Source organism: Clavelina lepadiformis, chromosome 6 (assembly GCF_947623445.1).
Source record: "Clavelina lepadiformis chromosome 6, kaClaLepa1.1, whole genome shotgun sequence".
Lineage (NCBI taxonomy): Eukaryota > Metazoa > Chordata > Ascidiacea > Aplousobranchia > Clavelinidae > Clavelina > Clavelina lepadiformis.
The window spans coordinates 2406195-2419407 of NC_135245.1; the positions used below are offsets into that span (position 1 = coordinate 2406195).

A 13213-nucleotide genomic window follows, 5' to 3' on the forward strand; every position below is an offset into this window, starting at 1 on the left:
ATTATTGCGGGCGGCATAGAATATGTACACGGTTCCAATACGACATTTGTGCATTTACGTAAATTCAGTCGGATAAGTAATTATCTCTAACTTGTATCATTCATCGCGTACTTTCTATAAACCATGCTTGGTCATTCGGTCATTGACAAAAGAGATTAATCTGCAGATAAGTTATGTCATACATGTTCCAAATTAAAACGCTCTAGGCCAAATGTACTTCTGCTGTAAGTAGTAAATGTAAGCATTATGTAAGCGTTGCTGCTATTCAGCCTAAAGGCCTGAAAGCCTAAAGCCTGAAATTATTTCGCTTCAGTAGAAAAATATTAAAAAGTGGTTGATAATAATAATAGACTAAAGTGTTTTTTCTGTTTTCACAAAACAGTTATAACAGTTTAAATTAAAAAGCATGTGTGTGTAGTTTTGAGTTCATATGCAGCATGAACACAGGACAGCACAGTGGGACTATTTTTCGCAACATGAAATATTTCAATACACGAATGCTGAAGTTCATCTTGCTTTCAACGACCTTAGTTATTGCTTGGGGTTGCTGGAATGCGTCAAAAATTTTTTCCCATTCTTACATTCTCAGCTACCAAGATCCGCCGACGCCTCAAAGCCAGGTTTCGATGAATCGCAGCGTAGGCAAGTAAAAATCGTTTTAGTTTATTCCGCTGCAACTTGATTCCACTTTAACTTGAATTTTTTGTGCAGCGTTCCTAGCGGCAAAGTGTTACAAATATCTTCATTTTCAGCACAATATATGGCCTGCTTCTGTCTAAATCCGGCAAACGACAACTTTAAAAATTCCATCAAAATCGGCAAAGTGACGCTGGATGAAGATTGTTTCCTCGAATGTTCGGCAAAGTACGGTTTGACGTTATAGTTTCTGATATAACTATAACTTACTAAAACAGCATTGCATTTTTATTTTACAAATTATTGGTTTTACTTTGCAATTTTCTCTATAATCAAACATCTGTGTTTTCTAAAACTACTTTTATGTTTTCTAAAGCTGACATTACTTACTTTTACGTTTAACTTACTGAAGTTTGAAGTAGGCTATGTTGTCAGTCTCCGGCATCTGTATTTTTGCAGAAGCTTCGCCTGGGCCGCACTGACCGATTGGACTTGCTACTGCTTCGACCGGTTTTTGCCAAATTTAGGTCCGATGGTGCCGAGTAATCGATGCAATAAACAAAAAATTGTTTATCCTGTAGACGAGTGCGCCGGAAGATTTACATCCACCGAAATTTATCGAATTATTCAAACTTACAAAACAGGTTGTTTATAACTCAACACTATTTCGGTATTGAAATGGTTGTTAGTGTTAGATTTTTCCAAGAGAAATTTTGGGTCTGGATAGATGCTGATGGACTTTTTCTTATATTTTACGTGTTCTTAGACGAATGGGATATCGACGAATACTTTTTGGGGTTTTTTCCCCTCCCTGCCAATTTTGAAGAAGTTGTCCAGGCGAGTCACGAATACACATCAGAAAGCATGTGTTTTATTTATTGCGAAAGCATAGAACTACCCCTGGCTATAACGAATGAGAGATCCTGTTTTTGTGGATACTCCCAAGGAAAGTAAGAAGACTGAACAAGGTTTATTTAGCTTTTGTTTTACTTTTCCACGGCAATCATTTTGCACATTTTTCAGCTTCCCGAACGAAGGAAACAGAATGACACCAGACCTATTGAAAGTTGACAACACCAACACAGCTTTAGTGAAAGTTTGGCGAACAATGTCACCGGATTATAGATGTGCTACCCGGATATTTTTACCCCCGAAGACAGCATCCTTTGCATCGCTTTTAAGTTTTCCAGGATCTGGAAACTCGTGGATCAGGTTTCTCATCGAAAGTGCAACTGGAGTGTTTACAGGAAGCTTTTACAGCAGCCATCGTATGTTTAATGCAGGTACACTTGGTTGCTTTATATAATACTATTAGTTTACGCTTTTATGCAAATACTAACTCACAATAAAATGCATACGGCCTATTACCGGAAGTTAAATCTTCGCCAAATGTCAACACTGGCGTTATACTTTGAAACAGGGGTGACGAACCTATTCGATGACGCGGGCCACTTTGTCAGTTACGGCTGAGCAAGCGGGCCGCACAATTTTTTTAACATTTTGCATAATAATTAGCATTCAAGCACAACCGCTTCATTTCGCATATTTTTAGCTGCTCCCGCGGCCGCAAAAAATACATCGATTGAGTGCGGCAATCTATTGAAGACATACTGCTGCGACTCAATTGTGCTATCAGCTTTTGATATCGCATTGCGCAAAGATTAGAAACAGGTGAAAGAAAGTTCAAGACTGCTGGTCTCACCGGACGCTTCGTTCAAGACTGCTGGTCTCCCGGACGCAAAATTTAACCCTAAATTCCGGACGGAAATTTTCCGGAAATTCCTATAAGTCCTATATGCCTTGCATGCAATGTTCCCTCTAATTTTTTACGAGTCTGAGCAAACACACTAACTCCCTGAGCGGTCCCTTGGACCACCGTGAGCAACATCAGACGTTCCACGTGCGCACTGTGGCCATTATTATGCGTTTATTTTAATTTCAATTCAGATTGGATTATTTTCTTGTGCGCAGCACAGATTTTCTGTGCGCGGAGACCGTGTCAGCAGTGCGCATTTGCGCACGCGCGCAGCTTAGAGGGAACATTGCTTGCATGTATGGGCGTTTGTCAAATCGTTTGGTGGGCCGCACAAAATTGTTTGGCGGGCCGCAGGTTCGTCACCTCTGCTTTAAAACATAGCAATTCCAGTAATACGCATTTGATACGCGTTATAACATGTATCTTTCTTAAAAACCCATTTCTGAAGGTTGCACCCGTAAGCACAGTCAATATCTAATGTTCATGACAACAACTGTGAATTAGAATAAAAACTGCTTTAATAATTGAGAGCGTGGTGGCTTATACCGACCCGGAATCCAGCAAGCACAGTGGACGTTTTTTACTAACACCGTTCAAACGAACACAAATCCAGGACAATCGTACAGTCATTCAAGTAAAAAGTATGAGAAATTGGCCACAGGTACCTTGCAGCTTAACTTTTACAAAATAAAACACTCAGTTAATACCATGTTAAAAAAGATAAATGAAACTAAGCTGGTGGACATGTTACTTGCAAAGTTAGGGTTGAAAAATACTTATATATTTTGTAAAAGGCAAAAACTAAAAAAGTTGCTCCGACTTATTGACTATATACTACCAACAAACTGCAATCACTGGGCTACTGTTTCCCGCAGAAGCCTCCTCTTCAAAGCTTATCTCGAGGGCGGCTTACATTTTCTTATCACACATATTTTTATTTGCTGCTATTTTTTTAATTGGCTGCACTTGTTTGACAAAAATCTTTGAACCAGTCCCTTGCGTAAAACGAAAAGTTTCGTCGGCGGTTAGCTCTCACTCTGTGGGTAAAACGAGAATTCTTGTTTTGCAATCACAGCTGTTATAGCGCGAACTGTTGTGTGCGGACTTAACACTTTAGGTGCCAGACGACGTATGGGTATTGTCGTGAATACTACTATTAATACATTACCATGTTACCAATACAAAGCTTTCAATCTAAAGCGGCTTACTGTATCTTAATTTCAACACAAATACCACACATGCTGCGCATCTTACAAACAAATGCGGTTTACAATCAAGTAAGTGTGGTAGGTTATAGGCGTTATAGCCCATTTGAGACTAAAATCATCAGTAGTTGAAGAAATTGGATATAACCTATAAGGAAGTTTTTCATGCAGAAAATGAGCCTAACAGACAACAAAACATCTTACTTTATTCTACGTCTTGGACAAGCAAGCGAGTGGGGAAGCTTTTAAGTTTTTGTAGAGTTTGACTATGACTGTACAAGGCTGTGAGTGTATTTGTTGTCTTTTTTGTTTTATCAGGATGTTTCGGTGAATACGATGATGAGCACAGTGGAAGAACCTTGACATCAAAAGCGCATCGCGTTACCGAAGAATGCAAAAAGAACTCCTGCAAAACTGTTGTTCTTCTAAGAAATCCGTACAACGCACTTCTCGCCGAAGCTGCAAGGGAATTCTACAAATCCAAAACTACACCCATAGAAGAAGAATTCCTAGCGAACATCTCTAGTGAGAGCTTTGTTTTATGCGTATATTTGCTCAAATTGCTAATTTTTTTTCGCCGTTGAGTATTTTGCAATAAACCCCGACTATTTTAGCATTTTTTCTTCCACGAGTAACTTCCAAGGCGAAGGGGTGGCTGAATATAAACCTGATGTACCTGCAGTATGCTCGTCCGCTTCTGGTTATTTACTACGAGGATCTGCAGAATGATCCAATCAAAGAAATTAGGAAGATTGTCAAATTTATTGGCTACGAAGTACCACATCTAGAAGAAAGACTGACCTGTATAAACCACGACATTTCCGGCCCGTTTAAACGACCTCATTCCAATCACGGTGTTGATCCGTACGACAAAGCAACCATCATGGTTATTAATCAAAATATTAAAATATTGCGGGATTTTATGCAGAACTTGAAAGCACACGATGGCGAAACACTGTCTTTACCAAGTTACGAGAGACCGGAATGATCTTAATAATTATTTATTTAAAAATATGCACCCTTAATATGCTGACTTACTGTATAATACGTGAGTGTTGTTTGTCGTGATGAATACGGAAAAAATACTGCCATACTTACAATGGAACAGAACTATTTTAAAATGGAAGTGTAATAATAAATTTTTACTTGATTTTGCAGATATTATTTACATGTAATTCGTTTTAAGAAAATCGATATTCTCATTTCCAATATTGGTTTTCCGTGAGACCTTGTATCACGTATTTATAAAATTTTATACCTAATATGTCTTTACACCTACTTGCTAAACACCTCAAGTACCCTGAGATTTTTCTACAATTTATATTCTGACACCAGTGTTAGTGGCAGACGCAAGTTAATAGCCTAGGGCCTAGGCCCTAGACCAGTGTTTCTCAACCTTTTTAGCCCACGGACTATTTTCCTATTAGCACAAGTATTCGCGGACTCAGGTAATAAGAATAAAAAATAAGTTAGTTCTACACTAAAAAAGTGAGATAAAAAAGCAGAAGCGGTTTTTTTATTGGGCATATATGCACTATAAATCTCAGTGAGAACCTTGAAAATTACGACCTTTGCTCAACCTATCTCAATGAGAACCTTGTCCCCTCTGAACTTGCTTCAAAAGTTTGTCGAAATCAGGAATTATGGTCGTTAATGCACACCTGATATCATCTTCCGGTTGAAGTTGGTTCCGGCACTTGGTTTTAAGCATAGCTAAGGTTGAAAATCTTGCTTCACACAAGTATGTACTTGTAGTCGGAAAAGGCAAAAGAGCTATTGCTTCTTGTTTGTAGAGGTCAGAAAGGTTAGGTTCCTTCGATTTGCCCAAAATTGAGTCAGAGAAACAATTTTCAACTTGTCTCTCCACATCTGTCAATTAGCAGTTCAATTAACTGTTCAGAAATGCAGTCTATTTCTGAATGCACCTCTAACGCTGACACCTCAAAAGGACTTCGTACCCAGTTAAATATCTTGTTATAATTTTGGTAAGGAATGTGTCAATTCAGCCCAGAAACAAATGTATTGAGGTGCTCAAGAAACATTCGACAAATACCGCGCAATTCAATATTTTTCTCCTCAAAAAATAAGTTCAACGCTGGAAAAGCAGTCAGTCATCTTCCCACTTTCCATTCGATGTATCCACAATTTTATTTTAGCTTTAAACGCATCAACGCATTTTACATCTAAAATATTTTTGTCTTTTCCATGCATAGAGCCATTCCATTGGTTCACAAGGCTGAAAAAATTAGCAAAGAAAAGCAATTTGGCAATCCATTCGTCATCGCTGAAATGATCAACAAATTCATGTTTCTGTTCTTTCAAAAAGTGGTCGTGCGCAGGAGAAATTGCATTGCGAGAGAACGAAAGAAACAAAAAAAGCTCTGACAATTGGAAACTCCTTTTAAAAAAGAGAAAAAAGGATGTGATTCGCTCGCCAGGAGTTGGAAGAAGGAGAAGAGAACAAAAGAATTAAGGAATTGGATTGCCACCGGTGTAAGATAAGAAATAAGCAAGGCTCTTAATCAGACTATTTTAAATTACCAACAAATGGATGTTGTAATAACTAAAATTATCTAACACGCCAAGGTATCTCTTGCGACACCTACTTTTTGAGGCAAAGAGCCGTCGCGAAAATTATGACCTATGCCTAATTATTTATATACGGTAAATTAATGGGCTTGCGGACTCACAAAAACCTTACGCGGACTCAAATGAGTCCGCGGACTCGGGGTTGAGAAACACTGCCCTAGACTGTTAACCGTATGTCCAGGTGTTTACAAGTTTAGATGATTAGCGGGTGCATGATGAGCTAGCTGCGCGGTAGTGCAGGGTATTTTCTAGGGTCTGATAGTCAGTGTCCGAATTTTACCAAAAACTCGCTATTTTAATATTAATTTTTAGTCCTATTTAATGAAGTTTTCGCAAGTAGTATGCATCCCGACTGCTGGCTGGAAAGTGAAGTCAGTTAGTTTTCGATTGGCACTCGTGCGTGCGAAGACGTAAACTTTGGGCTGATGGCGTGCACTAAATCTTAGTATAATAATAATTGGGGTTCAAACAATTAGCTTTTCTATGTTTGTTTAGGCTATTATAAGTCGCTTACACACAGGAAATTCATCAACATGCACGCCAAACTTTTTCATCTTCACGCTAATATATTGTAAATGAAATTGGACAAATTGGTTGTTTGATCGCCAATTTATAATAAATAAACAAAGAATTGACGCTTAAGTGCACACCATCAGACCAAAATTTGTGTCTTTGCATGCACAATTTCATTCACAATTTCAATTCACAATTAGGTTCTTAAAATGGACTTGAATCACCTTAAAACCTGTGCAACAATTGTTCCGTCATCATACGTGAATTTAGCTCAGCAGTCATGGATGTCAAGAAATCACATTTTTCAACATCTATTAAATCATAAGAAAATTCCTGATGAAGGCTGGAACGAATGCCTCGTCGAAACATTTCTCTCTGAACTTTCTCAACTGGACAGTAACAACCTTATAGGAAAGTGTGGTGCTGGCGAGAGGGAGGGGAGAATTTATTCTGACATAGTTGCAAGAAGAAATTATCGATTTTCACATGGAGTTGGAAGATCAGGAGACGTAACAGCTGTGCAACCAAAAGCAGCTGGCTCTAGCATAGTCAATCAGCTGTGTAGTAAACTTGTATTAGATTTTATTCATCAAGCAGGTGGAACAACAGCCAAATCATGTATTATTGTTCCCATGGCAACGGGTATGACACTGCTTTTATGTTTCCTCGCTCTAAAATCAATTAGACCAGATGCACGATACATTATTTGGCCGAGAGTTGATCAAAAATCATGTTTTAAGTCTATGATTTCTGCCGGATTTGAGCCTATAGTGATAGAAAACTGCTTGGTTGGAGATGAGCTATGTACTGATGTCGATGCAATTCAAAAAGTTATTGAAAAAGTTGGAGCTGACAGTATATTGTGTATTCATACAACAACATCTTGTTTTGCACCAAGAATTCCTGACAAATTAGAAGAGATTGCTCAGATTTGCAAAGACAAGGAAATTCCTCACATTGTTAATAATGCTTATGGTGTTCAGCTTTCAAAATGCATGCACCTATTAAACCAGGCTTCAAAATTTGGCAGGGTGGATGCTTTTGTTCAGAGCTGTGATAAAAATTTCATGGTGCCAGTTGGCGGCTCGGTGGTAGCAAGCTCTAATAAGGACAATTTTCTTGAGCTGATGGCCAGCACCTATGCAGGAAGGGCATCGGCTGCTCCTGCCATTGACATGCTCATTACAATGCTTCAAATGGGACGAAATGGACTAAAAAACCTCTTAAGTGAAAGAAAAGACAACTATTCCTACCTCAGAGAAGAAATGAGAAAACTAGCTGAAAAACACGGTGAACGGATACTTGAAACCCCACATAATCCAATTTCTATAGGCATGAGTTTATCATCGCTTGTTGATAAAACCGCAGATGTCACTGAACTGGGATCAATGCTGTTCACTCGACGTATCACAGGTGCAAGGGTTGTGCCACTGGGAGCTAAAAAGACGATAGGATCTTTCTCATTCCAAGGATATGGAAGCCACTGCAATACATACACCTGCCCTTATTTAACTGTGGCTGCCGCTATCGGGATGAAAAGAGAGGAATGTGATATTTTAGTAAAAAAGTTGGACAAGACGATTATATGTTTAAAAAAACGTGTTTCACAATCAGGTTCTGCTGAGATATCTGAAGAATGTTAGTTAAAGATGGTAACTTTTAAAGCTTAACAATAATTTAATTGGTGGGTACAGTTGCTTATTTAACAACTTAGCATAATGACTCACAAAAGCTTGTCTTTTATGTCACATTTAACATAAACCCACAGTTCCAATGTGCTTTGTCATATATTTCTAATGAATTAAACCCTACATAGCATATTGACCTTCTTTGGTGTAGTGTCAAAAATATTATTTTGAGGTTGTAGATCAGTGATTCCCTAACTGTGTGCCACCACAGATTCTCAGGTGTGCCGCTAATCTTTTTGGAATTTTGGAAAAGAACTGTATAAATATTTAAAATAAGGCATGCAGACAAGCATATGCGACTTAAAAGCTTTCTAGCTGCTTCAATAGCTGAGAAATAAGCACATGTGACGATGAAACCAATTATGGCATTGTCGATAGAGTAGGGTAATTTTTTAAAGCAACATTTCTCTTGTAAGTATGCCGCGAGCGTTTTCTAATTTTTCTAGTGTGCCACAAGCTGAAAAAGTTTGGGAACCACTGTTGTAGATGTTTTGTCGGCACATTTTAGGAATTGAATTATTGTATATTGGAACAACTCAGGGTTGGGCTAGGCTAGGCTTTCTCTACCTATTTAAGACAATGTAGGCTATAACTAGTCTGTTACAATGAGACTGAAGTACGACCAGACTGGCAACCCCCAATGTGCACAAGTTACAAAAATCGCCGGCAGACAACTGTATGGTGATCGGCCAATACTACCAATGCATTATGGTTGTTAAAATGCCTAAATCAGGCTATAGGTCATTCAACCTGTTATTAGTGTTTGATCATGTCATTGACAAACGAGATTAATTTGCAGATAAGTTATGTCATACATGTTCTAAATTAAAACGTTCTCGGTCAAATGTACTTCTTCTGTAAGTAGTAATTGTAATCATTGCTGCTATTTAGCGTAAAGGAAATTCAAGTGCGTGGGCTATGGAGTGTGGAGGCGTGCAGTTTTACCAGTAAAACATTACACCAAAATGCGCGTTTATGGGAACCACATAGCAAGTCAGCAATTATTTCGCTTCAGTAGAAAAATATTAAAAAGTGGTTGATTTTAATAATAGACTAAAGTGTTTGTTTCTGTTTTCACAAAACAGTTCTTGCAGTTTAAATTAAAAAGCATGTGTGTGTAGTTTTGAGTTCATATGCAGCATGAACACATGACGGTAGAGTGGGACTGTTTTTCGCAACATGAAATATTTCAATACACGAATGCTGAAGTTCATCTTGCTTTCAACGACCTTAGTTATTGCTTGGGGTTGCAGGCATGCAACAAAATTTTTTTTCCATTCTTATATTCGCAACTACCAAGATACGCCGATGCCTCAAAGCTAGGTTTCGATGAAGCGCAGCGTAGCGTAGGCACCAGGCAAGTAAAAATCGTTTTAGTTTATTCCGCTCCAACTTGATTGTTTAAATTGAATTTTTTGTGCAGCGTTCCTAGCGGCAAAGTGTTACAAATATCTTCATTTTCAGCACAATATATGGCCTGCTTCTGTCTAAATCCGCGAGTAGGGAAACATTTAAGTTTTTGTAGAGTTTGACTATCACTGTACAAGGCTGTGAGTGTATTTGTTGTCTTTTTTGTTTTATCAGGATGTTTCGGTGAATACGATGATGAGCACAGTGGGAGAACCTTGACATCAAAAGCGCATCGCGTTACCGAAGAATGCAAAAACAACGCCTGTAAAACTGTTGTTCTCCTAAGAAATCCATACAACGCTCTTCTTGCCGAAGCTGCAAGGGAGTTCTACAAATCAAAAACTACACCCATAGAAGAAGATTTCCTAGCGAATATCTCTAGTGAGAGCTTTGTTTTATGCGTATATTTGCTCAAATTGCTAATTTTTTGTTCACCGTTGAGTATTTTGCAATAAACCCCGACTATTTTAGCATTTTTTCTTCCACGAGTAACCTCCAAGGCGAAGAAGTGGCTGGATAAAAACCTGATGTACCTGCAGTATGCTCGTCCGCTTTTGGTTGTTTACTACGAGGATCTGCAGAATGATCCAATCAAAGAAATTGAGAAGATTGCCAAATTTATTGTCTACGAGCCTACGAAGTACCAAATCTAGAAGAAAGACTGACCTGTCTAAACCACGACATTTCCGGCCCGTTTAAACGACCTCATTCTAATCACGCTGTTGATCCGTACGACAAAGCAACCATCATGGTTATTAATCAAAATATTAAAATATTGCGGGATTTTATGCAGAAGTTGAAAGCACACAATGGTGAAACACTGTCTTTACCAAGTTACGAGAGACCAGAATGATTTTAATAATTATTTATTTTGGAATATGCACCCTAAATTTGCTGACCTACTGTATAATACGTGAGTGTTGTTTGTCGCGATAAATACGAAAAAAAAAGTAGCCTACTGCCATACTTACTATGGAACAGAACTATTTTAAAATGGAAGTGTATTCATATATTTTTACTTGATTTTGCAGATATTATTTACATGTAATTCGTTTTAAAAGATCGATATTCTTATTTCCAATATTAGTTTTCTGTGAGACCTTGCATCACGTATTTATTCCTAATATGTCTTTACACCTACTTGCTAAAGACCTCAAGTACCCTGAGATTTTTCTACAATTTATATTCTGACACCAGTGTTAGTGGCAGACGCAGACTGATATACTGTTAACCGCATGTGCAGGTGTTTACAAGTTTAGATGATTAGCGGGTGCATGATGAGCTAGTTGCGCGGTAGTGCAGGGTATTTTTTACGGTCTGATAGTCAGTGTCCGAAATTTACCAAAAACTCGCTATTTTAATATTAATTTTTGGTCATATTTAATGAAGTTTTTGCAGGTAGTAGGCTATGCATCCCGACTGCTGGCTGGAAAGTCAAGTCAGTTAGTTTTCGATTTGAACTCGTGCGTGCGAAGACGTAAACTTTGGGTTGATGGCGTGCACTAAATTTTAGTATAATAATAACTGGCGTTCAAACAATTAGCTTTTCTATGTTTGTTTAGGCTATTATAAGTCGCTTACACACAGGAAATTCATCAACATGCACGCCAAACTTTTTCATCTTCACGCTAATATATTATAAATGAAATAGGACTAATTGGTTGTTTGATTGCCAATTTATAATAAATAAACAAAGAATTGACGCTTCAGTGCACACCATCAGACCAAAATTTGTGTCTTTGCATGCACAATTTCATTCACAATTTCAATTCACAATTAGGTTCTTAAAATGGACTTGAATCACCTTAAAACCTGTGCAACAATTGTTCCGTCATCGTACGTGAATTTAGCTCAGCAGTCATGGATGTCAAGAAATCACATTTTTCAACATCTATTAAATCATAAGAAAATTCCTGATGAAGGCTGGAACGAATGCCTCGTCGAAACATTTCTCTCTGAACTTTCTCAACTGGACAGTAACAACCTTATAGGAAAGTGTGGTGCTGGCGAGAGGGAAGGGAGAATTTATTCTGACATAGTTGCAAGAAGAAATTATCGATTTTCACATGGAGTTGGAAGATCAGGAGACGTAACAGCTGTGCAACCAAAAGCAGCTGGCTCTAGCATAGTCAATCAGCTGTGTAGTAAACTTGCATTAGATTTTATTCAGCAGGCAGGTGGAACAACAGCCAAATCATGTATTATTGTTCCCATGTCAACGGGTATGACACTGCTTTTATGTTTCCTCACTCTGAAATCAATTAGACCAGATGCACGATACATTATTTGGCCGAGATTTGATGAAGAATCATGTTTTAAGTCTATGATTTCTGCCGGATTTGAGCCTTTAGTGATAGAAAACTGCTTGGTTGGAGATGAGCTATGTACTGATGTTGATGCAATTGAAAAAGCTATTGAAAAAGTTGGAGCTGACAGTATATTGTGTATTCATACAACAACATCTTGTTTTGCACCAAGAATTCCTGACAAAATAGAAGAGATCGCTGAGATTTGCAAAGACAAGGAAATTCCTCATATTGTTAATAATGCTTATGGTGTTCAGCTTTCAAAATGCATGCACCTATTAAACCAGGCTTCAAAATTTGGCAGGGTGGATGCTTTTGTTCAGAGCTGTGATAAAAATTTCATGGTGCCAGTTGGCGGCTCGGTGGTAGCAAGCTCTAATAAGGACAATTTTCTTGAGCTGGTGGCCAGCACCTATGCAGGAAGGGCATCGGCTGCTCCTGCCATCGACATGCTCATTACAATGCTTCAAATGGGACGAAATGGACTAAAAAACCTCTTAAGTGAAAGAAAAGACAACTATTCCTACCTCAGAGAAGAAATGAGAAAACTAGCTGAAAAACACGATGAACGGATACTTGAAACCCCACATAATGCAATTTCTATTGGCATGAGTTTATCATCGCTCGTTGATAAAACTGCAGATGTCACTGAACTGGGATCAATGCTGTTCACTCGACGTATCACAGGTGCAAGGGTTGTGCCACTGGGAGCAAAAAAGACGATAGGATTTTTCTCATTCCAAGGATATGGAAGCCACTGCAATACATACACTTGCCCTTATTTAACTGTGGCTGCCGCTATCGGGATGAAAAGAGAGGAATGTGATATTTTAGTAAAAAAGTTGGACAAGACGATTATATGTTTAAAAAAACGTGTTTCACAATCAGGTTCTGCTGAGATATCTGAAGAATGTTAGTTAAAGATGGTAATTTTTAAAGCTTAACAGTAATTTAATTGATGGGTACAGTTGCTTATTTAACAACTTAGCATAATGACTCACAAAAGCTTGTCTTTTATGTCACATTTAACATAAACCACAGTTCCAATGTGCTTTGTCATATATTTCTAATGAATTAAACCCTACATTGCATATTGACCTTCTTTGGTGT

The 13213-nt window shown here is 38.2% G+C and overlaps 2 protein-coding genes and 1 pseudogene across 3 annotated transcripts; all 3 read left to right on the plus strand.

Annotated features, from left to right (window-relative positions):
• The first annotated feature begins 102 nt into the window (after positions 1-102).
• LOC143461720 (sialate:O-sulfotransferase 1-like) lies at positions 103-10254 on the plus strand. Of its 2 annotated transcripts, XM_076959558.1 has the most exons (7): positions 107-642; positions 753-864; positions 1096-1280; positions 1403-1586; positions 1660-1919; positions 3916-4122; positions 4212-4903. In XM_076959558.1, the coding sequence occupies exons 1-7, from the start codon at positions 438-440 to the stop codon at positions 4583-4585; spliced, it is 1527 nt and encodes a 508-aa protein (XP_076815673.1). In that variant the 5' UTR covers positions 107-437; the 3' UTR covers positions 4586-4903. The 2 variants fall into 2 exon arrangements, with proteins under 2 accessions (XP_076815674.1, XP_076815673.1); XM_076959559.1 differs by lacking the exons at positions 3916-4122; positions 4212-4903 and adding an exon at positions 9972-10254 and having other exon boundaries at positions 103-642.
• Positions 6285-8520, plus strand: LOC143463202 (O-phosphoseryl-tRNA(Sec) selenium transferase-like). The gene has a single exon (XM_076961610.1). The coding sequence runs from the start codon at positions 6909-6911 to the stop codon at positions 8340-8342; it is 1434 nt and encodes a 477-aa protein (XP_076817725.1). The 5' UTR covers positions 6285-6908; the 3' UTR covers positions 8343-8520.
• A 787-nt stretch (positions 10255-11041) lies between the features above and the next one.
• On the plus strand, positions 11042-13205 carry LOC143461721 (O-phosphoseryl-tRNA(Sec) selenium transferase pseudogene; annotated as a pseudogene).
• Positions 13206-13213: the final 8 nt, after the last annotated feature.